Raw genomic sequence first — 27,387 nt, forward strand, 5'->3', positions numbered from 1 at the left:
ACCCTCTGGCGTGCGACCCTGGGTGCGGTGGTCGTCGTGGATTGTCGCCTGTGTGTGGCACCAGACTGCACTGGACGTTCGTCAGTTGGCCCTGGGGAACAGAATGATACGGGGTTAGTTAGACACGCCCGGCCGGGCGTAGGATGGTCCAGTGGGAAGAGTGTGAGGGGACAGAGGATGGGGGGTCCAGTGGGTGGAGTGTGAGGGGACAGAGGATGAGGGGGTCCAGTGGGTAGAGTGTGAGGGGACGGAGGATGGGGGGTCCAGTGGGTAGAGTGTGAGGGGATGGAGGATGGGGGGTCCAGTGGGTGGAGTGTGAGGGGACAGAGGATTGGGGGGTCCAGTGGGTAGAGTGTGAGGGGACGGAGGATGGGCTGGGGGGGGGGGGGGGGAGGGGGGAGGGGGTTGGGGGGGTTGTCTCACTTGGTTCTGCACCTCCAACCTCGCATTGCATGACCTCCCGGGTGGCAGATCCCCCAGCAAGGTCCAGTGCCCTCTGCTCGAACACTGTCAGGGGGTGCATAACGGGTGAACCCCCTCCAGTTCTGTTGCGCTCCCGGCTGTTGCGAGCAGTCTTGTCCTGCTGGGGGAGGTGGGGGGGGGGGCATAGATAGAGTATCACAATTAGGCAGGTATCATCAAGGCGTTCAGATATTGGCACAGGTTGGGGGGAAGGTTGCAGCCACACCATGGAATCTCTCCAGGGGGTTACAGCGCTCATGTGGGTCTGTGACAACTTTGTTAACCACCCTCCACTCACTCTCGCCCCCCTCCCCCTCGTGCCCATGGGGGGAGGGGGGGGGGGTGATGAGGGACATGAGGGGGGGATGGTTGTGACACAGGGACACCCTCGTGGCACTTACCCTGGCAGCCCTGATGAGGTTGTGGAACTTCTTTCGACACTGCTCCCCGGACCGAGGGTTCTGCCCCACAGCACTGACTGCCGTGCCCACCTCACGCCAGGCCCATCGCACAACGCTGGAAGGGTGGCGATGCCCTCGTCTTGGGCAGACGATGCCCCTGCGCTGCTCCACCTCATCGAGGAGGGTCTCTAGGCCCGTATCACGGAACCTCGGGGCGGCCCTCCGTGGCTCCGACATTTCCCTCCCTCCTTTGTTTCCGTGGATCGCGCCCTTTTACGACGCGGAGCGGCATCATTCGGGCGTCGCTCGCTGATGACACGCTTTCGATGTCACGCCCCCCCGTGAACCTCGTGGCCCCGATGCTAGCCCATTCCCGGGGCCAGAATCGATCGCGATCGGGGCCGTTTCGCGCCGTCGTTGAACTTGACCGAGTTCATGACGGCTTTCCCGATGCGGCGCGACATCGGAGAATCGCGCCCCAGATATCCAGGATAATCCAGTACTGAAGTTCAAATGACAGCTGTGAACTGTTTGAGTTTTGCGACATTGGTTTATGAGTGCAATGAGCAAATTGATTAGATTACTACTTTGTAAGCACTGCTCGGGATTCATTAATCTCTGTATGCAAGTGTGTTGAGGGTTAAGGGAAGATTACAGGCTGTAGACCAATGCATATTCAAAAATACCTGAAATATTGATTGTATTGATTAAACGTGGTTTGATAACTATTATTAAAGATCAATGATAATCTTATGAGCTGTGACCCTACATTCTGTTTTCAATAATTGACAGCCTAACAGTCCTATCTGCATTAAAAATATGCAGCAAACCTTTGTATGATTTATATAAAGTAATGCCATGGCGTTTGTCTCTTACACATGACATAATTGCCCTGAAAGTGATGTACAGCTTACTTTTCATTGACACCCACAATAAGCTAAAGGATAAAAGCTTTGGTTTTGACAAATATTTCTTTTTCATAAATACAGGGCCTTTTAAATGTGGTTGCCTCGGGTTGTTCCTTTTACTTATGAGGTCCGTTCTTTATGTCACAACAAGGTTTTCACTGTTCAGCTAAGTGAATAAACTGTCAAGAAGGAAGCAGCATCATTAATGGCCCAATTTTTCAAAACGTGGCGGGTGCTGAGGGTCATTTACTTGTGTCATCATTTCACAAAAGTACAAAGCAGGAGAAATGAGGCTAGTGCTTCATGTGGATTTGTGTATATATTTCTAATTTCTATCATAGATTTTAGGTAAGGGTATGGTGAAGTATATGGGGCTGGATTCTCCGATTCTGGGGCCATGTCCCCACGCCACAGTCGGAACGGTAGCATTTTACACCAGAAAGACTGGCACAAAACGGCCACTAATTCCCCATTTTGCTGGGGGCTAGCAGCGTAGAACACCTGGCTCTAGCTGTCGATACGCCCTGGAGAATTGGCGGGTCCTTGGCCAAGCATCCGCACGGTGACGGTGGCCGCTCGCGGACCTGGACCACAAAATACTCCCCCACTTCGGCCGACTCACGCGCCCTGGACCACCTCCCAACAGTGCTCCCAAACCCGAATAATGTCACCCCCCTGCCCATTGATCACCCCTCCCCTGACTGTGGCGGCGCTGGACTGAGTCCGCAGCCGCCACGCCGAGTTCCCGATGGGTGAGACCATGAGAGACCCACGCCATTGGGAACTCGGCCGGTCGGGGACGGAGCATCGGGGGGGGGGACCTCAGGCAATGTCCTGAGGCCGTTGATACATCATGTGACGTACTCTCTGAGTACACCGCTTTGGAGGGGGCGGAGCATTGCAAAAGCGGTGCTGCACCCAATTCTGCCGTAAACTTGACTAATGCATACATTTTGGAATGGGGGGTAGGGGAGGGGTTAATACTCGGGAAATTGACAGTATATTGGGAAGCTGGTTTCAAACCATCAACTTATTCATTTAACTACAATGCATTCAGCTACATATAAGCAAACCCCGAGGATGTGGTGGGTTATAAATCAGTGCATTAAATCAATATTAACAAAGCTTTAGCACTATAACTGGTGGGTCCATGGGTTTCCCAGACTTCTTGAAACTTGCCAAGCGAATATAATACAAGAATACAGAGGCAATTGAGGAGACTGAAGATGTGGAAATACGCCACTAAATACGGAAACCTCACAACTCGCTGCTTCCTTGCCTGCTTGCGTGAAAGGCTTTGTTGACAGTGTCATAATATACACATCAGTATATAATGGTGCAGGGACACACACTGACTCACACACTGCAAGACCAATCAACACACACAACACAGCAGCCAATCGCCAGTTAGGGCACGGTCACTATAAAGCCAGAGGGCACTAGTTTTCCCGCTCATTCGGGATGCAGCCTCTGAGACAGACGGAGCCCACAGTCAGTAGCACAAACATCTACCGTGTGCTAGCAGTATAGGCTGGTCAGGTCAGGCATAGGTCTTCAGTCAATCTAACATAGTGTCTACCCACAGTGCAAGTATGTTCAACAGCTCTTAGTTAAATAAAATGGAGTTGTACTATTACAAGTGTTGGTAGCCTGTCTATGTTACTGCTCAGGTAAACACAGTCTCCACAGATCCAGAGTACCAAACACATCACACAGTACCTTTGCTGAGATGTTACTTTGACAACTTTAGGGGTTTGAACATCTGACATCTGATCTGCACTTTGGAGCTCTGATCTATCCTAGAAACATGGGTGCTGCTTGTGCTGTTTTACTTTGGGCCTTGGATAAAGACCAAGGTGGCCATTAGCAGCAGCAGCAGTAGGGACAGCAGGACAAGCACCAGCAGGAGGACCAGCAGCAGGGGCAGCAACAGCTTGCTCCTCACAAGCCTGTAGCTCCACTGTAGATGGGGTCAGCAGAAAGGTACAACTGGCAGTAGGCAATACCTGTCACATAAGGAGCACAGGCGGAGAGCTTTCTTGACATGTTGCAATGCTGATGTCTCAGAAGGTTCAGGGTCTTGCGTCAGGTGGTGGCAAATATTTGCAGTTTGTCACAGTCATCACTGTCCACAAGCTCTTTTTCTCTGAATTCTTCCAGGGTTTCGCAAGAGATATTTGCAGAATCTGACAGTCAGCAGCCCCAAAATGCACAAAATTGGTAACTGTTGTCTTTTTTTCCAGGGCTGGCAATTGTGTACACTTTTTCTTATATGGTGTCAATCAGAATGAATGGATGCTCTGGCTTCCTACAAGTGTCGGGCACCATTGACTGGGAGGTAAAGGGAGGAGGTAGTTTGTGAGAATTGGAAGCACTTATATTTAAGTCCCTTCTTTCCATCACCTCTCCCATGGCTCACCGTCCACAATGAGTTGAAGAAGACTTTTCTGCAGATCAGCAGGGCAATGAACAGTTAAGGTTAAGTTATCATTCACCTCATTTAAGGTGACATTCATCTTAAAAATCATTGTGGTGATGGTCTGCATGCACTGATTTGATTGTCACATTTGATGCTTCAAGCAGGCGGCCACTTTTCCCACGGATAAAGACATCATCGCAAAAGCCTGCGGCATCATGGCTCTCATGCTTGAGAAGGACTGCTCCAATCACTTTGCAATCATATACAATGCATGGAATTCATGGCAGTACAATGTACATTCTTTGCTGCTATAGAAGTAACAGGTATGTTAAAGGAACCAAAGGATCTGCATTGGCATCCAGCTGAGCAATGTTCAGAGCAACCCATGGTCTCTGACTTGGGCTCTCCATTGATCTGCCTGTCTCCACCTAATTTACTTGCTAACTTGTGACCTGTAGGTTATGAGGTGAAAACACAAATGTCTTATAGATTCCACTGAAGTGTGAGTATCTCAGCTGGACTCTCATTTGCATGAGTATTGTGGTGGTGTGTTGAATCCCTCTGAGGAGATGTTGTCCTCCTCGACCACCACCTGCGGAGGCCTGTCCCGCCATTCTCCGCCCCCGACTGGTCAAAGTCCCGACGGCGTGGACTACTCATGGTCTTGCCGTTCGGGATACTCACGAGGCAGCTGTGGACTCAGTCTGCGGCCACCATGGTCTTGGGCGGGCCGATCAGAGGGCAGGAGCTCCTCATACGGCGCCCGGGGTAGTTTTGGACGGGTTGTCAGGGTCGGGCGTATGGCCAATTGGGGGCACTATTTGGGAAGTCCAGCTCCACGGTCTGAGTCCGCCAAGGAGCATGATGTGGCCGCTGGAGGCCGCCGCCGTGTGCATGCGCGGCCTCTGACCCGGACGTCCGGGGGCCCAAATCTGCAGCTAAAGTTGCGAGCTGGCCCTGCTGGCCCCCTGCAGGGCTATGAATAAGTGGCCTTTTCACGCCAATTCTGGCGTGCAAGACTACAGTTTTTATGACGGCGTGTGGACATAGTCCCAAAAACGGGGAATCAAGCCCCGTGTTTCATTGCTGATCACATGGGAAATCTCAAACCACAATTCCTTTGTTTCAGTGGCAGGCTTCTTCCTCCCAGCCTCACACCCAGGGAGGCAACAAGGTGCAGTCTTGAACATGTGCATTCCATTCTGCCAATTCTGTTCTGCTCCCAACTCCAAAATCCATTGAACTTCAAGTTTGAAATGTCCTTTTAAACACTGAAGTTGAAATTGACAAAAGCAGCTAATCCTCATACCTGTTTAAGATAAATGGTCGGAAAACAAGAAATGCAATGGCTGGGTCAGTGAACCACTGACGTGCAATATTGGACCCACACTGCCACTGCCACTACCCCCTTACCCTGGCTCCTGGCATTTTGGTAATTTCTTTTTTAATAAATTTAGAGTACCCAATTATTTAGTTTTTCCAATTAAGGGGCAATTTAGCATGGCCAATCCACCTAATCTGCACATCTTTGGTTTGTGGGGGTAAAACCCATGCAGATATGGGGAGAATGTGCAGGCTCCAGATGGACAGTGGCCCAAGGCCGGGATTTCGAACCCGGGTCCTCAGCGCCGCAGTGCCAGTGCTAATCACTGCGCCACATGCTGCCCTCGCATTTTGGTAATTCCACATTCCGTCCCATGAGTCGTAAACATGAAAATAAGGTATCACTTAATAAATGCCATTTCTTATTTAATTTTCTGTCATTTGAAAAACCCCAGCCTTGATATGATGTGCGCCAACCTTGGCAATTTTTTTGAACAAAAGATTTTCCTGGTGAAATATTTTAAAGGAACTTGAAATAAAATGGACAAATTGTTATTTGATTGTTATTTGAGGGCAGCATGGTAGCACAAGTGGCTTCACAGCGCCAGGGTCCCAGGTTTGATTCCCTGCTGGGTCACTGCCTGTGCGGAGTCTGCACGTTCTCCCCGTGTCTGCGTGGGTTTCCTCCGGGTGCTCCGGTTTCCTCCAACAGTCCAAAGATGTGCAGGTTAGGTTGATTGGCCATGATAAATTGCCCTTAGTGACCAAAAAAAGGTTAGGAGGAGTGGAAGTGAGGGCTTAAATGGGTCATTGCAGACTCGATGGGCCAAATGGCCTCCTTCTGCACTGTATGTTCTATGTTCCATGTCCATTAATGGTATTCTGTCAATAAATTGATAAACGGAAAGCCTGTGAGAATTAAAATCTGCTCTTGGGGCTTTGATGTTTCATGTTGCTGATGACTGTAAAAATAATTAGCTTTTCTCTCTTTACCCATGTTTGTAAAAAGTTGTGAGTGAATAATCTTTAATCTCTGTCGACTCTTCTTTTGATCTCAGCTGATAGGCTTACACATGAGAACAACATGATGAATGGACAGGACACAATTCCCTTGCTTGTTGGAATTTATCACACGGCTCCTCCCGCAAGAAGACTTTACAAACTGATTAAATTGTGCAACATCCCTTTGTGTCACACAATTTAATCATGGATCTTAAACCTTTCACAATTAGAGCATTGTTGTTATCCTGCAAACTGAGGCGGGTTCGTCTGAGAATAAGCATGGAACGAAAGACGGTGCAATATGCTGCCTACACTCTGCAAGAAAATATCAAGTACAGTTTTTAAAAAATATGAGTGAACTGTTGGGTTTGTTCTTCAGTCAACACTAAAATATTTAAAAATCAGGTCGGAAAGCTCTGGTGCAGTTTATGCTGCAACTTGTGGTAAGACAAAGTGGTGGCAGGCTATTTCCTCAAGGTGGTGTCATCGCACTGACCAAAATCAGATGCAGTATTATAAGGGTGCTTTCACTGCATGCTCAAACAATAGTTTTTGAGAACACAACAATTGACTCCCAGGATTTTAGTACAACCGGTCAATGTGATATGGCAGCCATTTATATGAACACCAGTGTGTTTAAATTGTTTTTTCATACATGCATATCTTATTCAGTATACTTTTGATTTCCAGAAATGTTCATGGCAAATAGTTCGAAATGACATCTAAATGTAACCTAGAGAGTTGAAAGGGATCTGCTCTTTCGCAGGCAACTTACATTTCAGCTCAAGCCTTATAAAGTCCGTGTTGCCCAAGTTTTCAAGGAACACTCCGTAAGGAACTGAGGTCTTGAAGTAAAATGAGATGTCAGCACTGGTCTCTCCATGGAAAGTTGAGAAGTGAAGATAGGAAGAAGGTGTATTGAATGAGGCAGCATTCCAATAGTTTCCTAATAGAGATGGAGAGAGAGGGAGAAATGACAGTAGCTGATTCGACAAGTTGCCTTGAATAATAAGAGACGCAGTAATGGAGCAGCTGGTGCGCTGATAAAATGTCAAAGCTTTCCAAAATCTCATCAGTTATGATACAAAAAGAACATTACTTGCACACGAGAAATTAACCTTTTGCTTAGTCATTCATCCTGCCACTTTCATAATAAAATATACACAGGCACACAACAATTGGTGGGCGATCTGTCACTTATAATAAACACACAGTGGCTACTTGCTATAGATTGTAGGTCTAGTTCATCACTGGAGACTGGAAAGTTTAAGGAGGTAAATAAAGCATTTAGCAGGTGGCTCACTCACAGAAACAATTCAGCAGATTTAAACACTGACAGATGACAAAATGTGCTGCCATCATGATATTTGCACATCGAGCTTTGTGCAGAGTAACAAAGTGAGTTATTTGCATGGAGCCGCTAGAAAAAGCTTAAAAGTGACTGATTAAACTTAACTATATTGATCCAGAGGGAAATTACATGGCAGTTAGAATATGTATAGGAGGCTGACGGGTTACAACTCAAGTAGTTCACTGTGTTTCTCCTATTCATTGTAATCAACAACTCCAACTTACATTTTACAATCTGTCTGAAGCAGCAGGTTTAAGAGTCTCTGGTAGGGGGGGGTCTGATGGGGGGTCTGAGACGGGTCTCAGGTGGGCGGGTCTCTGTTGGGGGAGTCTGTTTGTGTGTGTCTCTGGTGGCGGTTCTGATGTGGGATCTGTTGGGGTGTCTGCTAGGAAGGCTGGGGGGTGGATGGGCAGGATTTGGACAGTGGGAGGGAGAGGGCCCTCCTATGTCCTGGCGGGCATCTATCTTAAATACATACGAGCTTGGCTGACCGTGAGGTATACTGTGTCAGTGCCACGCAGGGAAATATTTGTACCAATCCCCGCCCGCGTGAGAAGCATGGCGGTGTGGAGAATCCGCTGCCCAGCCTTTTAATAAGATTGCTCAAGATCATTTTGACTCATTTGCCTCCTTCCAATTAAACAAGCGCAAACTTCGATGCCGCTGCCGCAGGGAACTGGAGCACCGGAATCGTCTGATGGGTGTCTCTGGTGGAGGGTCTATTGGGGGTTCTGATGGGGGCTTTTGATGAAGACCTCTGGTGAATTTTCTTCCTCCCGCAGGCATGGGCGTATATGGTGATGCCACTGTCAACAGGGGACTGGAGCATCAGAAGACGGCAACTCCATTTTTTTCCCTGAAGAACTGCCTACTGGTATCTTGCCAATGTGAGCCTGCGTCATTTATGACCTGAAACTGTAAGGCTATTGGGTAATGGAGAGCACACACACACACACATTCTCCACCAGAGGTTATCAATGAACATCAAACAACAGCTGCAAACTGACCTGAGGTCAGTTAACACAGCATGTGGTGGGGATCAATTCTGTTCTGTGTGTCTCAATAGCACAACAAAGAATGCACTGAACTAGTCAACTAAGAAGACACTGGTGATGTAAACACATGACCTTGAGGGGTAGTTCTGCTGGACTAATATCGGCATTGGTTCCTTGATTGGTTTTTCTCTTAGCCAGTCCCATTGGGGCAGCATGGTAGCACAGTGGTTAGCACTGTTGCTTCAGCTCCAGGGTCCCAGGTTTGAATCCAGGCTTGGGTCACTGTTTGTGTGGAGTCTGCACGTTCTCCCTGTGTCTGCATGGGTTTCTTCCGGGTTCTCCGGTTTCCTCCCACTAGACCCAAAACGTGCTGTTAGGTGAATTGGACATTCTGAATTCTCCCTCTGTGTACCCGAACTGGCGCCGGATGTTGGCGACCAGGGGTTTTTCACAGTAACTTCATTGCAGTGTTAATGTAAGCCCGCTTGTGACGCTAAATATTATTATTATTGATGCTCAGTGTGTGCCTTGTACAGCCAACGCAATTCCAAAATAAACTTTCTGGATTTGTTGAAGCTGACAACTGGGAATTAAGACCGAATATTACTTGCCTGAACAAATCTGGCAAGTTTACTTTGGTTTCTGCCACTGGTTCCAAGACAAACTGATGCCAAAGAACAAAGAAAAGTAAAGCACAGGAACAGGCCCTTCGGCCCTCGAAGCCTGTGCCGACCATGCTGCCCTCTAACCTAAAATCTTCTACACTTCCTGGGTCCGTATCCCTCTATTCCCATCCTATTCATGTATTTGTCAAGATGCCCCTTAAATGTCACTATTGCCCCTGCTTCCACCACCTCCTCCAGCAGCAAGTTCCAGGCACCCACTATCCTCTGTGTAAAAAACTTGCCTCATACATCTCCTCTAAACCTTGCCCCTCGCACCTTAAACCTATGCCCCCTAGTAATTGATCCCGCTACCTGGGAAAAAGCCTCTGACTATCCACTCTGTCTATGCCCCCCATAATTTTGTCGACCTCTATCAGGTCGCCCCTCAACTTCCGTCGTTACAGTGAGAACAAACCGAGTTTATTCAACCGCTCCTCATAGGAGGCATACATACCAGGTCCTACATACCAGGCAACATCCTGGTAAATCTCTTCTGCACCCCCTCTAAAGCTTCCACATCCTTCTGGTAGTGTGGCAACTAGAATTGAACACTATACTCCAAGTGTGGCCTAACTAAGGTTCTATATAGCTGCAACATGACTTGCCAATTCTTATACTCAATGCCCCAGCCAATGAAGGCAAGCATGCTGTATGCCTTCGTGACTACCTTCTCCACCTGTGTTGCCCCTTTCAGTGACCTGTGGACCTGTACACCTAGATCTCTCTGACTGTCAATGCTCTTGAGGGTTCTACCATTCACTATATATTCCCTACCTGCATTAGACCTTCCAAAATGCATTACCTCACATTTGTCCGAATTAAACTCCATCTGCCATCTCTCCGCCCAAGTCTCCAAATGATCTAAATCCTGCTGTATCCTCTGACAGTCCTCATTGCTGTCCGCAATTCCACCAGCCTTTGTGTCGTCTGCAAACTTACTAATCAGACCAGTTATATTTTCCTCCAAATCATTTATACATACTATGAACATCAAAGGTCCCAGCACTGATCCCTGTGGAACACCACTAGTCACAGCCCTCCAATTAGAAAAGCACCCTTCCCTTCTACCAAGAGCTGTACACCTCAGAGCCCCCAACGGGGAAGGCTGGGATGAACCGGTTTCTTGACGGACTGAACATACCAGTTGTGGGAGAGGGCAGAAAACGGGATCTGGAAGCACCACTAGCACTGGGAGAGATCATGGAGAGCATTAGCTCCATGCAGGCGGGGAAGGCGCCGGGACCGGACGGATTCCCGGCGGACTTCTACAAAAAATTTGCGACAGCGCTGGCCCCGCACATGCGGGAGATGTTCACAGACTCGCTAGCTAGGGGCACGTTGCCACCCACGTTAGCACAGGCCTCAATCTCGCTGATACCTAAGAAAGACAAAGACCCAACGGAATGTGGGTCATACAGACCCATATCTCTGCTGAATGCAGACGCCAAAATACTGGCCAAAATCCTAGCCAAAGGCTAGAAGACTGTGTACCTGAGGTGGTCACAGAGGACCAGACGGGCTTTGTCAAAGGTAGACAGCTGACCGCGAACATCAGGCGCCTGCTGAACGTGATAATGACCCCCTCCGGGGAGAGAACACAAGAGGTGATCGTCTCCCTGGACGCAGAAAAGGCCTTCGACAGAGTCGAATGGATATACCTCATAGAGGTACTGGAGCGGTTCGGGCTTGGAACAGGGTTCACAGCTTGGGTAAAGCTCCTGTACAACGCTCCCATGGCGAGTGTACAGACCAACAATACCAACTCCCAATACTTCCAGCTGCACAGGGGCACCAGACAAGGATGCCCACTGTCCCCGCTGCTGTTCGCACTAGCAATCGAACCGCTAGCAATCGCGCTCAGGGCAGCAAAAAATTGGAGGGGGATCCGAAGGGGAGGTAGAGAGCACAGAGTCTCACTCTATGCGGATGATCTGCTCCTCTATATCTCGGACCCACAAAGCAGCATGGACGGAATCATCGCGCTCCTGAAAGAGTTTGGAGCCTTCTCGGGCTACAAACTCAACATGAGCAAAAGTGAGATCTTCCCATTACACCCGCAAGGGGGGGGGGGGGGGGGGGGGGCAGCACTAAAGGGGCTGCCGTTCAAACAAGCCCGACATAAATTCCGCTACCTGGGGATCCAAATAGCCCAGGACTGGAAAGGGATCCACAAATGGAACCTCACCAGCCTGACGGAGGAAGTTAAAAAGGACCTGCAAAGATGGAACACACTCCCGCTCTCCCTCGCGGGGAGAGTTCAGACGATCAAGATGAACGTACTGCCCAGGTTGCTCTTCCTGTTTAGATCCATTCCGATCTACATCCCCAAGGCCTTTTTCAAAGCGCTGGACAAACTCATCATGGCGTTCGTATGGGGGGGTAAAAATGCTAGGATCCCAAAGAAGGTCTTACAAAAAACAAAAACCAGGGGAGGGTTAGCCCTCCCGAATCTACAATTCTACCACTGGGCAGCAACAGCCGAGCGAGTAAGGGGATGGATCCAGGAGCCAGAAGCTGAGTGGGTGCGTGCGGAGGAGGCCTCCTGCATGGGAACCTCCCTCCGGGCCCTCGCCACGGCAGCACTCCCATCCCCACCCAAAAAACACTCCAGCAGCCCAGTGGTGACAGCCACCCTCCAATCCTGGAACCAACTGCGGCAGCAACTTGGCCTGACCAAAATGTCGAACAGGGCTCCCATCTGCAACAACCATAGGTTCAAACCAGCACTGACCGACGCCACCTTCAAAAGGTGGAGGCAGGACGGGGGGACACTGACAGTCAGGGACCTATACACGGACGACAGGATCGCAACACTGGACGAACTGACAGAGAAATTTCAGCTAGCTGGGGGGAACGAGCTACGGTACCTGCAGCTCAAAAACTTCCTACGAAAGGAGACAAGGACGTACCCACAACCGCCACGACAGACACTACTGGAAGACCTACTGGACGCAAGTATCCTAGAGAAAGGGAACTGTAGTGACATGTATGACCGACTGGTAGATAGGGACGACACCGTACTGGACGCAACAAGGAGGAAATGGGAGGACGACCTGGGGATGGAGATCGGGTGGGGACTCTGGAGCGAAGCACTGCATAGGGTCAACTCCACCTCCACGTGCGCAAGGCTCAGCCTGACGCAACTAAAAGTGGTACATAGAGCCCACTTAACAAGAACCCGTATGAGTAGGTTCTTCCCGGAGGTGGAAGACAGATGTGAACGGTGCCAAAGAGGCCCGGCCAACCACGCCCACATGTTCTGGTCTTGCCCCAGACTCGTGGAGTACTGGACAGCCTTCTTCGAGGTAATGTCCAAAGTGGTGGGAGTGAGGGTGGAGCCATGCCCGATAGTGGCGGTCTTCGGGGTTTCAGAACAGCCAGATCTATTCCTGGGGAGGAGGGCGGATGCCCTTGCCTTTGCCTCCCTGATCGCCCGCCGTAGAATCCTGTTTGGCTGGCGGTCAGCAGCACCGCCCAGAGCTGCGGACTGGCTGTCCGACCTCTCGGAATCTCTCCAAATGGAGAAAATCAAATTTGCCATCCGAGGGTCGGACGACGGCTTCCACAGAACGTGGGAGCCATTCATGCAACTGTTCCGGGACCTATTTGTGGCCAATGTACAAGAGGAAGAATAGTCGGGGGAAGGTAGCGGGAGGGGGGGGGGGGGCTACAGGTTCGTTACGGGGGTTCGATGGCTAGCTAAGGCCCAAAACCAAGCTAAATAAACATGTTGGGGGGGGGGGGGGGGGGGGGCGCAGTTACTACTACGAAGATGCTTACCTGTAAATATGTATGTTAATTTTTGCGTGTTTGTTTTTGTTTGTTTTTTTTTTTTGTTTCTCTCTCCTAACAATTTGTAATTTGTTCAATATAAAATACGAAAACTGAATAAAAACATTTATAAAAAAAAAAAGAAAAGCACCCTTCCATTGCTACTCTCTGGCTTCTATGACCTAGCCAGTTCTGTATCCATCTTGCCAGCTCACCCCTGATCCCGTGAGACTTCACCTTTTGTACCAGTCTGCCATGAGGGACCTTGTCAAAGGCCTTACTGAAGTCCATATAGACAACATCCACTGCCCTACCTGCATCATTCATCTTTGTGACCTCCTCAAAAAACTCTATCAAGTTAGTGAGACACGACCTCCCCTTCACAAAACCATGCTGCTTCTCACTAATACGTCGATTTGTTTCCACATGGGAGTAGATCCTGTCTCGAAGAATTCCCTCCAGTAATTTCCCTACCACAAAGCTTCAATTATTTGCTCCAGAGTTGAGATCGTGGAATTGAGACAATTCTTGGCTCTTCAAACCTAACCCCGGAGAAAATGCCCAAAAGGTTGAATTTTTGGCCTGGGAAGGGTGGTTGAGAATGGGAGTTCTTGTGGGCAACCCCGGAAACATTACAGAGGCTTCCAGGTGCGGAGATGGGTTGGTCAGAGGCATGTTTTAGCGTGCTAGCACTTTGTCCAATATTGTTTCAAAGCAATAAAACAGATAAAAGCCCCCCAGTCACCATTCCCCCATGCACTCCTCATTCCCCATCCATGCCAACCTATACTATGTTATGCCCTCTAGCCACCCCCATGACCCCTTCCATGCCAACCTATATCCTTCACCCCAACCCCTGGTTCCCTCATGCACTGAATGCCAAACTGTCCCTCTACCCATGCTCTCAAGGCCTCTCATAACCTCCAAGCCAATCTATATCTCTCTACTCACATTTCCCTGGCTTTTTATAACCACGATACCATTTAACACCGACACATGCCAACATATGCTCACATCTACCACCCATTGCCCTTATATCCTGAATGCTAATGCAGCCAATATCCACCATAGGAAGACTTCAGGACCCATGTTGAGATAAAATAAAATACATTCCTAAGTGTCTGTCGTTGACTATATTTAAAAAAAAGCTACTTCAGGGACGAGTGTCTTGAGTGTTGCCTTCACACCTGGGCCGGGATTCTCCACTACCTGGCGGGGCTGGGGGTCCCGGCGTAGCGGAGTGGCGCCAATCACTCTGGCGTCGGGCCTCCCCAAAGGTGCGGAGGGCTAGGCCCGCGCCGGAGTGGTTGGCGCCCCGCCGACTGGCACCAACACCGGCGGCAGCAGCCTTTGACGCCCGCTGCCTGGCGCCACCCGAAAGGCCTTCGCCGGTTCGCGCATGCGCCGGTGCGTCAATCATCGCGGGCCGGAGAATCGCCGCGAGGGGTTCGTCCATCGGCGCGGCGGGCACGCCGATCAGCGGGGCCTGATTCCCGCCCCCGCCAATTCCCGGATGGTGGAGAATTTCTGCCACGGTGGGGGTGGGATTTTCGCCGGCCCCAGGTGATTCTCCGACCCTGGGGGGGGTCGGAGAATTTCGCCCCTGTTCTTTCTAGGATGCTATTAAGCACAGTGAGTCAACCTCTTTAAAAAATTGTAGGAAAGAACACCAGCACAAAAGAGGAAACACTTCAGAGTTAAGGGACCTCTGGAGAGCTGTATAAATAAACAATATAAATATAAATAAACAATAGAAAATCTTCCTTTGAAATTGCCTGGACCTGTCAATCAAGAGGCTTTAAAAGGCGATTGGCCCTGCAGTGTAAACAATGCAGTTCAAAGCTTTACGGCTCTACGGTTGCGCAGCAGCTTACCAAACCTAAAAGGCAACAAAAGTGACTGCAAAAAAGCTACTTCAAGATTTTCATCACAATAAAGGGATGACTTGTATCTTCATCTCAAAGATATTTAATTTTGACACGCTGGGAGACAGGTTAAAGGGTTTAAAGGCTGCAGATGGGAAGATCAGCCAACTGACTCCCATCTTAGTCAAGCCCCCTGACCCCCATCTCCCCTGAAGGACCACTCTCAGCACCATGGAGGCAGGTATGGGGAGGGTTCTCACCCCCTTGCTCCCCCCTTTGAACCCAAGCCACCAGGTCCCCATTTCTCAGGAATTGTATAAATTCATGCCAACGGGACTCCCAGTTGGGAGGTGCTGGAGCATCCCAGGAGGGTGATGAATTGGGCTTCCTGCCCGACAATGACATTAAAATTAACTTTAATGAGTTGCTTGCATGTTCCCGCCAGGTCTGGTCGGGAAAATGGTTGGGGCCGACGGAGTGGGTTGGGAAACTCGCAGCGGTGTCAATGCCGATTCTGCCTCATGCCCGATTCACTGGACTATCGTGATTCCCACCACTGGCTAGCGGCCTGGAGAATCCCTCCCTCCATTTTGTTTCCTAATCCTGGCTAATGAAGAATCAGACATGGAGGCTGCTGCTGTTTAATATGGATAGCTGTCTCTGCAATTTCTACTTATCCAAATCCCAACTTGGCCCTATACCTGTAGCCGTGAAAAAGGTAGTTTCATGGGGGCGAGACTTCTGGATTTTGGCTTCCTCCGTCATTTTCTCCAATGATAGAGAAGTTCTCCATGGTTGTGGAATTCCAGGACAAGAGCTTACAATCCTGACATGAGCAATCGCTTTTTTAAAAATTAATTCATGGGATGCTGGTTAGTCCAACATTTATTGCCCATCCCTAGTTGCCCTTCAGAAAGTGATGGTGATTGCCTTCTTGAACCACTGCGGGTGGTAGGTGCACCAACTGTGCTGTTAGGGAGGGAGTTCCATGATGTTGCCTCATCAACAGTAAAGGAGTGACGATATATTTCCAAATCAAGATGGTGCGTGACTTGGAGGGGAACCTCCAGGTGGTGGGGTTCCCAGGTATCTGCTGCTTTTGTCCTTCTAGATGGTCGTGTTCATGGGTTTGGAAGGTGTTGTCTCAGAAACCTTGGTGGGTTACTGCGGTGCATCTTGTAGTTGGTACACATTGCTGCCACTGTTCGTCGGTGGTGGAGGGTTTGAATGTTTGTGGAAGGGGTAGAAATCAAGAGGGCTGCTTTGTCTTGGATGGTGTCAAGCTTCTTGAGTGTTGTTGGAGCTGCACTCATCCAGGAAAGTGGAGAGTATTCCATTACACTCCTGACTTGTGCCTTGTAGATGGTGGACAGGCTTTGTGGGGTCAGGGGGCAAGTTACTTGCCCTAGGATTCCTAGCCTTTGACCTGCCCTCATAGTCACAGTATTAATATGGTTAGTCCAGTTCAGTTTCTGATTATTGGTGACTGTGGGGGATTTGGTGATGGTAATGCCATTGAATGTCAAGGGGCGGTGCTGTGTTGTATCAATCCACCCTGCAAATTGTTCTCTACACCAAATTTTGACAGTTTTGGGGTCCCATGCAATTTCACTGACAATATGATCGTTTAGTTCTGAATCAATATGCTGACTTTAAAATCATCTCTCTGTGGTTAACATATATAATTCACAGTGTAAATGTACCACTACACAAAAAATAAATGTTTTGGGCAACAGTATCGGCGCATAATAGTTTGATTTTTAACCTGTGCATGTGGATGGGTTTTGAATGAGGTAAAACCTTGCCCAATTTGTGAGGTCCCAACCAATACTTTTACAACAGGAAACTCATTGGGAGAAAACTAAAGTGAAAAGAAGTTAAACAGTCAAAAAGTACACCAGCCATTAATAAGTTGCTCAAATAGTTGAAGAAACCTAATTAAAAATATTTTGTCAGAAAAGTTCAGCTGGGCTTTTGGAGAACAGCATTATGGCACTTAAAACATGAGGGATACAATTGAGACCTGTTAACTCGTCAACTGAGTAAAGTGGTAGCTATTAATATAATAATGCCTATTATGATACTGAAGGGGAAATTATTGGTAATCCAACTGACATTAGCATAACATTTTAGGAGATCTTTAAAAGCCTGCATTAATTAAAAATTAATCATGTCAAATCAAAATATGCAAATTTTGAAAAAATAAACAAACATTTAGCAAAGCTCTAACTAAGCAGAACAGGCCAGTATTTCAGCTAACTAATGTATTACGGGCAGCACGGTAGCATAGTGGTTAGCACAATTGCTTCACAGCTCCAGGGTCCCAGGTTCGATTCACGGCTTGGGTCACTGTCTGTGGGGAGCCGGAACGTTCTCCCTGAGTTTGCATGGGTTTCCTCCGGGTGCTCCGGTTTCCTCCCACAGTCCAAAGATGTGCAGGTTAGTTGGATTGCCCATGCTAAATTGTCCTTGGTGTCCAAAAAATGTTAAGTGGGGGTTATTGGGTTACGGGGATAGGGTAGATACGTGGGCATCATTAGGGTGCCCTTTGTAAGGGCCGATGCAGACTCGATGGGCTGAATGGCCTCCTTCTGCACTGTAAATTCTATGACTCTATAAGAGGAACTGATGGTATAAATAAGGGAAATGAAACTGCTCCACGTCAGGACACCAAATTATCAGTGAGAGGCCCAAAGTCGACTCCACATTTGGTTGGCCCAGCACTGCAAACATAGGTGGGCAGCATCTGGTTCACAAAAGAGCCTGTACACCAACTCTACAAAAAGGTTCAGAAAGGATCCAGAAATTATTTGGATTAATAAGGACTGAATCATCCATGTTCCTCCCTCCTTTTCTCCATTAGCCAATTATTCAACTGGGGACTTGGTTTATAGATGTAGACATAGGGCGCGATTCTCCGCCCCCCACGACGGGTCGGAAAATAGCGGGAGGGCCTTCCCGACATTTTTCCCGACCTCCCGCTATTCTCCCCCCCACCACGGCCGCCCCACGACACGAATCGCTGCTCGCCGTTTTTTTACGGCGAGCAGCGATTCTCCCCTATCCGATGGGCCGAGTTCCAAGGCCTTTACGGCCGTTTTCACGAACTCCAACACACCTGCTCTCACCGTTCGTGAAAACGGCCGCAAAGTGCCGTTCTCGAGAACCATGGCACCGATTGGCACGGCCGCACCACGCCCGTGCCAAGGGTGGCATGGGCCCGCGATCGGTGGGCACCGATAGCGGGCAGCGGGTCTGAACCCCGCACACTCTTTGTTCCTCCGCCGCCCCGCTGGATCAGTCCGCGGGGCGGCTGAGGGGCATAACAGCCCGCGCATGCGCGGGTTTCACACATATGCGTGATGACGCCATCCGCGCATGCGCTGGTTGGGCCGTCCAATCCGCGCATGCGCGGGTTGGGCCGTCCAATCCGCGCATGCGCGGCTGACGTCATCGTGCGCCTCAGCTGCTGTTACCCTTGGCGCGCGGGCTTAGCGAAGTTCGCTAAGCCTGCGATGCTGTAGTTCACGGGGCCCCGCTGCTAGCCCCGACCGGGGAGCAGAATCGGATCCCGGGAGGGGGCGCGGAGGCTGCCGTGAAACACGGCCAGTTTCACGGCAGCCTTCACGACTCTCCGCATTTGCGGAGAATCGCGCCCATAGAATTTACAGTGCAGAAGGAGGCCACTTGGCCCATCGAGTCTGCACCAAACGTGGGAAGAGCATCCCACATCTCCACCCTATCCCCGTAACCCCACCTAACCTTTTCTGGACATTAAGGGACAATTTAGCATGGCCAATCCACCTAACCTGCACATCTTTGGACTGTGGGAGGAAACCGGAGCACGCGGAGGAAACCCACGCAGACACTGGGAGAACATGCAGACTCCACACAGACAGTCACCCAAGCTGGGAATCGAACCTGAGACCATGGAGCTGTGAAGCAACTGTGCTAACCACTGTGCTACCGTGCCACCACATTAAAACAATTGCAACACAATGTGAGTAACCGGATGTTGAATATTTGACTTGCTGGCCTCCATCGTGCTCGCCAATGCATTATGGAGGATCCACGAGGTACCAATGAAATATTTAGGTCGATTAACTTTACACTGATGTATGAGGTCAACCTGTTTCAGAACAGGAATGGCCAAAAGAAGGTTATACTATCAGACCCATAACTCCTGAACGAAATGATTCTTATCAAGTTCTTAGTTTTGAATTGTAACTGAATAAACTGGCTTTCATTCAGAATGTTGAAGTATGTTCTCCAACTTCATCTATTATTGGCCTGCCCTATATTTTCGCCCGCTTCCTGATTCTATTTGGACCACCCACGATCCATGCCCAATAGATGAGTTCCCAATTTCAATTCCTCTCCCAGTGCTGAGCTTGAGTTGCATCTTGCGAGGCACATGAGAAAAAGCCTTTGATTTTCCCTGAAGAATGATACCTTCTCCATTCTAACAATAGGCTTTGTAACTATAAAATTATTCTAGATTAACTTTGATTAAATGGAACAGGCTGATGTGAAATCTTTGGAAAACCTTGGGTAGAATCTTTTCCCCTCTGTACTGTGTTTTGTTGCAGAGTCTCTCGCCACATTGCAATGTACCTTGGTACACGTGACAATAAACAAAAGCCAAATCCAAATCCTGGTTAAGTCCATGGTGGCAAGACCAAACCGGGGGGGGGGGGGGGGGGGGGGGGGGGTGGAGGGTTGGTGGTCGGTTGCCTTGTGCAGAGGCAGTCAGTGCCTGGTTGAGGGATCCAGCATCAGGAAGGGGAGGGCCTACTGAGCGCCAACCCCTGACCTTTCTGATGACCCCCTTACACCCTCTCCCCTGTAGCTCCCACCAAGAACCCCTCTCACGTCAGCACTAACCGCTTGCATGGGATTCAGTGACAATCCTTGGCCTCTGATTGGCCAGCTGCTCTTGGTCAGTAGGTCTTCCCCAGGATCCTTAATTCCAGGGGAATGTCTGCCGTTGGCCTGTCAACCTGAGTGGAACAAAATGCGGTGGGCCCGCCAGAAAAATGGTGACTGGGGGGCCTCACTGGCTCTCCAGCCAGTGGCCGAGACCCGATTACCTTCACAAGATTCCTTTATTAGGAGTTATGTAACTTGCAAATTGTTGATGTAACATGTCTATAGTACTGTGACAAACATATTCATTTCATCTTCAAGTTTAAACAATATGGAATTACAACAGTGCAGAAGGAAGCAATTCAGCTCATCGAATCTGAACCGACATCAGAAGTTGCGTCTCCAGGTTTCCACATTGTGCGTCTACTAGACGGTACCAAGGGCAGGAGGCCCACAGAGCTTGTGGCCCAGATGCTGGGGAAACTGGTTGGGGGGGGGGGGGGGGGGGGAGAACTTCCCCAAACCCCCAGAGACAGACAAAGCCCACAGGCCACTCTGGCCGAGGCCCAAAACGGGGGAGCAGCCCGGGGCCATCATCGTGAAGCTGAACCAGTACCAAGACAGGATGAAGATCCTGAACTGGGTAAAGCACACACTGTCTTGTAAGTGGAAGGGACACTCAATCCGTGTGTACCAGGATATTGGGGCAGACCGGGCCAAGCGCTGGGCTGAATTCAACACAGCCAAATACAAGACCAAGGTGCGGTTTGGGATGCTGTGCCCGTCCAAGCTCTGGGTAACTTTCCAGGGAGAAGGAGCATTAGTTCACGGCACTGGCCAATGTGGAAAAGTTTGTGTGCAGGCATGGGATGAGAAGGAAGCAGCAACAACACGAAATACGAACTTAAAAAAAAAGACAATTGCGTGGGATAGAACTGCCTCGCATTCGATGTGCTATGAGGCCCAGGAAGGATGGCCAGGGGAGGGGTTGGCGCACTGACAGATAAGCAAGGGAATCTATGTGTGGAGCCAGAGGAAATGGGCGAGATACTAAATGAATACTTTGCATCAGTATTCACCAAAGAGAAGGAATTGGTGGATGTTGAGTCTGGAGAAGGGTGTGTAGATAGCCTGGGTCACATTGAGATCCAAAAAGATGAGGTGTTGGGCACCCACTACCCCCTGCGTACAAAACATGCCTCGTACATCTCCTCTAAACCTTGCCCCTCGCACCTTAAACCTATGCCCCCTATAACTGACCCCTCTACCCTGGGGAAAAGCCTCTGACTATCCACTCTGTCAATGCCCCTCATAATTTTGTAGACCTCTATCAATTTAGCACATTCACCCGAGGACCACTCTTATCCTTGTCCACCAGAGATAGGAAGGAGAGGGTGGCTAGGCAACAGATGCTCGACTCCATACTGGAGGTGGACCAGCGGTACTCATTGGCCCCAACTGTGGGACTACTGGTAGAGAGGAAATAGCTACAAATGGATTTTGACCTGCTCTCCACGAGGAAAGCGGTGCACAGCCCCTGCCAGACAAGGGGGAACTTTTACAAGCATGGAGACAAAGCCAAAAGCCTGCTGGCCCACCAGCTGAGAAAGCAGCCAGCCATGAGGGAAATAGCCCAGGTAACAGACAGGAATGGCAACCTGGTCGCAGCATCAGAGGACATCAATGAAGCCTTTGCAACCTTCTACCGGGAGCTGTACACCTCCGAGCCCCCGGAGCGGGACATTGAAGATGAAGTAATTCTTCGATGGACTGGACATGCCAGGCTTGGGGGAAGATAGGGGATATAGCCTGGAAGCACCATTACACCTGAGGGAAGTCATGAAGAGCATTAACTCCATGCAGGTGGGGAGGTCACCAGGGCTGGACGGATTCCCATGGACTTGTATAAAAACTTTGCACCTGCACTGGCCCTGCATCTGCGGGAGATGTTCGAAGACTCACGAGCAAAGATGACCCTGCCGCTCAGGCCTCAATATTGCTGAACCCCCCAAAAACAAAGACCCGATGGAGACCCATCTCTCTCCTTAACACTGCGCTAAAATCCTGCCGAAGGCCCTGCCAAGGCGGCTGGAGAGCAGAGGTAGCGGAAGGTCAGACTGGCTTTGTCAAGGGCAGGCAGCTAACAGCGACCATTAGGAGCCTGCTGAACATGATCATAGAACATAGAACGATACAGCACAGTACAGGCCCTTCGTCCCTCGATGTTGCACCGACATGGAAAAAAACTAAAGGCCATCTAACCTACACTATGCCCTTATCATCCATATGCTTATCCAATAAACTTTTAAATGCCCTCAATGTTGGCGAGTTCACTACTGTTGCAGGTAGGGCATTCCACGGCCTCACCACTCTTTGCGTAAAAAACCCACCTCTGACCTCTGTCCTATATCTATTACCCCTCAATTTAAGGCTATGTCCCCTCGTGCTAGCCACCTCCATCCGCGGGAGAAGGCTCTCGCTGTCCACCCTATCTAACCCTCTGATCATTTTGTATGCCTCTATTAAGTCACCTCTTAACCTTCTTCTCTCTAACGAAAACAACCTCAAGTCCATCAGCCTTTCCTCATAAGATTTTCCCTCCATACCAGGCAACATCCTGGTAAATCTCCTCTGCACCCGTTCCAAAGCTTCCACGTCCTTCCTATAATGAGGCGACCAGAACTGTACGCAATACTCCAAATGCGGCCGTACTAGAGTTTTGTACAACTGCAACATGACCTCATGGCTCCTGAACTCAATCCCTCTACCAATAAAGGCCAACACACCATAGGCCTTCTTCACAACCCTATCAACCTGGGTGGCAACTTTCAGGGATCTATGTACATGGACACCGAGATCCCTCTGCTCATCCACACTAACAAGAATTTTACCATTAGCCAAATATTCCGCATTCCTGTTATTCTTTCCAAAGTGAATCACCTCACACTTCTCCACATTAAACTCCATTTGCCACCTCTCAGCCCAGCTCTGCAGCTTATCTATGTCCCTCTGTAACCTGCAACATCCTTCCGCACTGTCTACAACTCCACCGACTTTAGTGTTGTCTGCAAATTTACTCACCCATCCTTCTGCGCCCTCCTCTAGGTCATTTATAAAAATGACAAACAGCAACGGCCCCAGAACAGATCCTTGTGGTACGCCACTCGTAACTGAACTCCATTCTGAACATTTCCCATCAACTACCACTCTCTGTCTTCTTTCAACTAGCCAATTTCTGATCCACATCTCTAAATCACCCTCAATCCCCAGCCTCCGTATTTTCTGCAATAGCCGACCGTGGGGAACCTTATCAAACGCTTTACTGAAATCCATATACACCACATCAACTGCTCTACCCTCATCTACCTGTTCAGTCACCTTCTCAAAGAACTCGATAAGGTTTGTGAGGCATGACCTACCCTTCACAAAACCATGCTGACTATCCCTAATCATATCATTCCTATCTAGATGATTATAAATCGTATCTTTTATAATCCTCTCCAAGACTTTACCCACCACAGAAGTTAGGCTCACCGGCCTATAGTTACCGGGGTTATCTCTACTCCCCTTCTTGAACAAAGGGACCACATTTGCTATCCTCCAGTCCTCTGGCACTATTCCTGTAGCCAATGATGACCTAAAAATCAAAGCCAAAGGCTCAGCAATCTCTTCCCTGGCTTCCCAGAGAATCCTAGGATAAATCCCATCAGGCCCCGGGGACTTATCTATTTTCACCTTGTCCAGAATTGCCAACACTTCTTCCCTACGCACCTCAATGCCATGTATTCTAATAGCCTGGGTCTCAGCATTCTACTCCACAACATTATCTTTTTCCTGAGTGAATACTGACGAAAAGTATTCATTTAGTATCTCGCTTATCTCCTCAGCCTCCACACACAACTTCCCACCGCTGTCCTTGACTGGCCCTACTCTTACCCTAGTCATTCTTTTATTCCTGACATACCTATAGAAAGCTTTTGGGTTTTCCTTGATCCTACCTGCCGAAGACTTCTCATGTCCCCTCCTTGCTCGTCTTAGCTCTCTCTTTAGATCCTTCCTTAGCTCTCTCTTTAGATCCTTCACCCAGGGGGAGAACATCAGAGGTGATCATCTCTGTGGATGTAGCGAAGGCCTTTGACAGGGTCGCATGGAAGTACCTCATTGAGGTACAGAAGCGGTTTGGGTTTGGCTCAGGGTTCACTTCCTGGGTGGAACTACTGTACAGCTGTCCCACGGCGAGCGTACGGACAAACACCACCAGCTCCGGATAATTGTGACTGCGCAGAGGCACAAGGCAAGTTTGCCCGCTGCGCCCGCTGTTGTTCACCCTGGCGGTGGAACCATTGGCGATCGTCCTCAGAGCAGCGAAGAGGTGAAGAGGTATCCAAAGGAGAGACAGAGTGCATAGAGTCTCACTCTATGCAGATGGCCTGCTCCTCTACCTCGCAAACCTCCTGGCCAGCATGAAAGGAATAATGAAACTCCTGAAAGAGTTCAGAGCCTTCTCAGGTTACAAACTTGACCTGAGGAGGAGCAAAATCTTTCCTGTGAATCTGCAGGGGGAAGGAGAGCGGGGGAAACTGTCATTCAAACTGGCCCAGACCACATTCCACTACCTGGGGATCCAAATAGCCCATGGCAGATCCACAAGTGGAATCTGCGCGTCTGGTTGAGGAAATTAAAAAGTACCTGCAGAGGTGGGACTCATTCCTACTCTCCCTGGCAGGGAGAGTGCAGGCGATCAAGGTGAATGGGCTGCCCAGGTTCTTCTTTCTGTTCAGATCCTTCCCAATCTACAACCGCAAGGTCTTTTTCAACACGGTTGATAAGTTAATAATGCCATTTATGTGTTGTGTTGGGGGCGGGAGGTCGGGGGGGGGGGGGGGGGGGGGGTGGAGGGAGGTCGGACCCTTTAATGCCTGAAACATAATGTACATAAACCACTTTAAATACGTGTCTTAGCCACCCTGGCAATGTAAAGTCAGCAAGAGAAATATTTTCATTAAGGGGGCCTATTGTTATAGTTGTCAGTTGGAACTTCTTTTTTTGCTGATATATGTGTTGGTCTTGTTTGACCCTGTGAATTTGTGACATAAAATGTTAAAATCTCAATAAAAATATTTTCAAAAAAAAGAAGAAACGAACATAAAATGACTTTTGGACAATTTGAGGGATACTTGATGCAGAATTTTTACAAAGACACCAATAGAGATGGTCACAACCTCTATTTCACCAAGTTAACAGATACAGTCTTATTTCTATGTCTAGGAAGGATACAATGTTCTCAAACATAATGGAAGGTGCCAGGATTAATTTTGGTATGAGAAAGAGTTACACAGTGAGCCCATATCCTCACCGATCACTTGGAACTGAATGTTTTCCTGTGACATTCATCCGCAGCATTCCATATCTGAAGGCCCTTGGGGGTTCTACTATATTATTTTCCAACTTTGAGTTGTATTTACTAGTCATTTTAATATTTTTGATGAAAAAAACTACAAAAGCTGTAAAAAAAAAGTGAGTTATAGTTTGGATCCAAAATAGCTAAACTTTGACAGAGTCCCCACTGGGACTTCACTGGGATCAATTAAAACTTTGAATATGATGACATTGGAATGAAACTTTGTCAAAAGAATATTACAAATTAATTCCCAACTTCCTAATTCAGATAGTAACAATTACCACATATACTCATGGGAAAGTCAACCCTATGATTTTTGGCCTTAAAAAACAAATTTATCATCTGCTTCATGTGAAAGCAAACCCTAGATTTGCAGCCCCAAAATTTCAGGGCCAAAGAATAATCTTGGAGATGTTAATGATTCAGTTTTATTGTGAATGTATAAATACTAATGAAAATATGTTGTGTCATATTGCATTGGTTAAATGTAAATAATTCATAATATTATAACATAAACGTTAAATAATTAATCTGAATTCTTCGGTTCTTTTACTCTATTCAATTGCAATGGTCTTTTTAGGGTTTCACTTGGGCCAAAATTCAAGCATACATGTCAATCCCTTGAAAATATTATCCATCAAAAAGTTGACCCTATAACGTTTGACTGAAAGAATTGGTCTCAGAAATTTGACTGTTACACGACCATATACAGTAACCAGGAATGTAAAGGTAATAATTTCATCAAGACATTCATAAACAAACGGCTATAGTTTTAACTTTTGCTGTTTTAGGTGCGAACTAGATGCAAGCAAAAACAGGGAGAGATATTCACTCTGCTAAATGTAGCGAAGCATGGGACATAAGGCACTCAATTAAAGCTAAGCTTGAGTTTATAATATAGTCCGAACCAGTGAGATGAAATTAGCAGATGGATTTTCTGAATTTGCATTCCAAGCACACAACATTACCCAATGGGAGCACAAATTAATTATTGGGCGTGGAAGATTTTTAATCTACTAAAATAAATGGGTGGAAAATTCCTTGGAGCCCACTGATCTCTGCTGCTGACTCTGCCTTGGGAGCTCAAACTGTAGCCTTTAAAATCACATCCACATAGCAACTTAAAAGATGCTCTGTGTAATATTTCTTTGGAAGAAGGGATTGTATTGTTTTTCTCTTTAGTCCATTCTTCTTGCAGACAACAAATTGAAAATGTGCGCGCTGTTTAATCAAGAAGTAATGCATAGCAAAATCATTGCAAATTTACTGACAATCAATATGTGATGGCCAGGAAAGAACAGAATTTGTGCATGTTACATTAATTTGAGTAATGATGTTCAAGTGATTGCAGTTCCTTGTACCCATAGATCTTTCCAACTTACATACAAGATCATTTGTAAACAATTTTTCATGCAGGTATAATTTTTAGTGGTTAATTCTCTCCCCTTTGCTCAAGTGCATGCCCCTGTGATGAATCACTAAACTCTAAAATAGGTTTACAGTGCATATATACAAAAGCGCAGATAAATGAGATTGGTAAGGCATTAGGTCGAGAATACAATTAGTTCTAAATTAGGTTTACTGTGCATATGGAATGCACAGAGTGCAATAGATAAGGGGCGCGATTCTCCCAACGGGAGGCTAAGTGCTGACGCTGGAGTGAAAACCGGAGTGTCACTCCGCCGTCAGAGGCCGCTCCTCGCCCCCTATTCTCCCACCCCCGGCGCCGTGTCATTTACACGCGCTGTGCCTTGGCGCTGCGTAAAAGCGGCGCCGCGCAAATGACGTCACTCGCGCATGCGCAGGTTGGCTGGCGCGGTTGCCGTCCTCCCCGCAGGCGCCCCGTAAGAAATGGAGGAGTGATCTTGCAGGGTGGCAGAAGAAAGGAGTGCATCCTTCCGAGATTCTGGCCCGCCGATCGGCGAGTGCCCCCCCGGTGCTCGATCCCCCCTCCCCCT

The 27,387-nt window shown here is 48.5% G+C and overlaps 1 protein-coding gene across 1 annotated transcript in view; it reads right to left on the minus strand.

Moving 5' to 3' along the window:
* The window catches only part of cntnap2a (contactin associated protein 2a), a 2,445,269-nt gene that overhangs the window by 396,217 nt on the left and 2,021,665 nt on the right, over positions 1-27,387 (minus strand). The window contains exon 16 of the mRNA XM_038797786.1: positions 7,291-7,461. Coding sequence (XP_038653714.1) covers positions 7,291-7,461 — 171 coding nt within the window. The remainder of the gene's footprint in view (positions 1-7,290; positions 7,462-27,387) is intronic.

This window comes from Scyliorhinus canicula, chromosome 5, assembly GCF_902713615.1.
Source record: "Scyliorhinus canicula chromosome 5, sScyCan1.1, whole genome shotgun sequence".
NCBI classification, from domain to species: domain Eukaryota; kingdom Metazoa; phylum Chordata; class Chondrichthyes; order Carcharhiniformes; family Scyliorhinidae; genus Scyliorhinus; species Scyliorhinus canicula.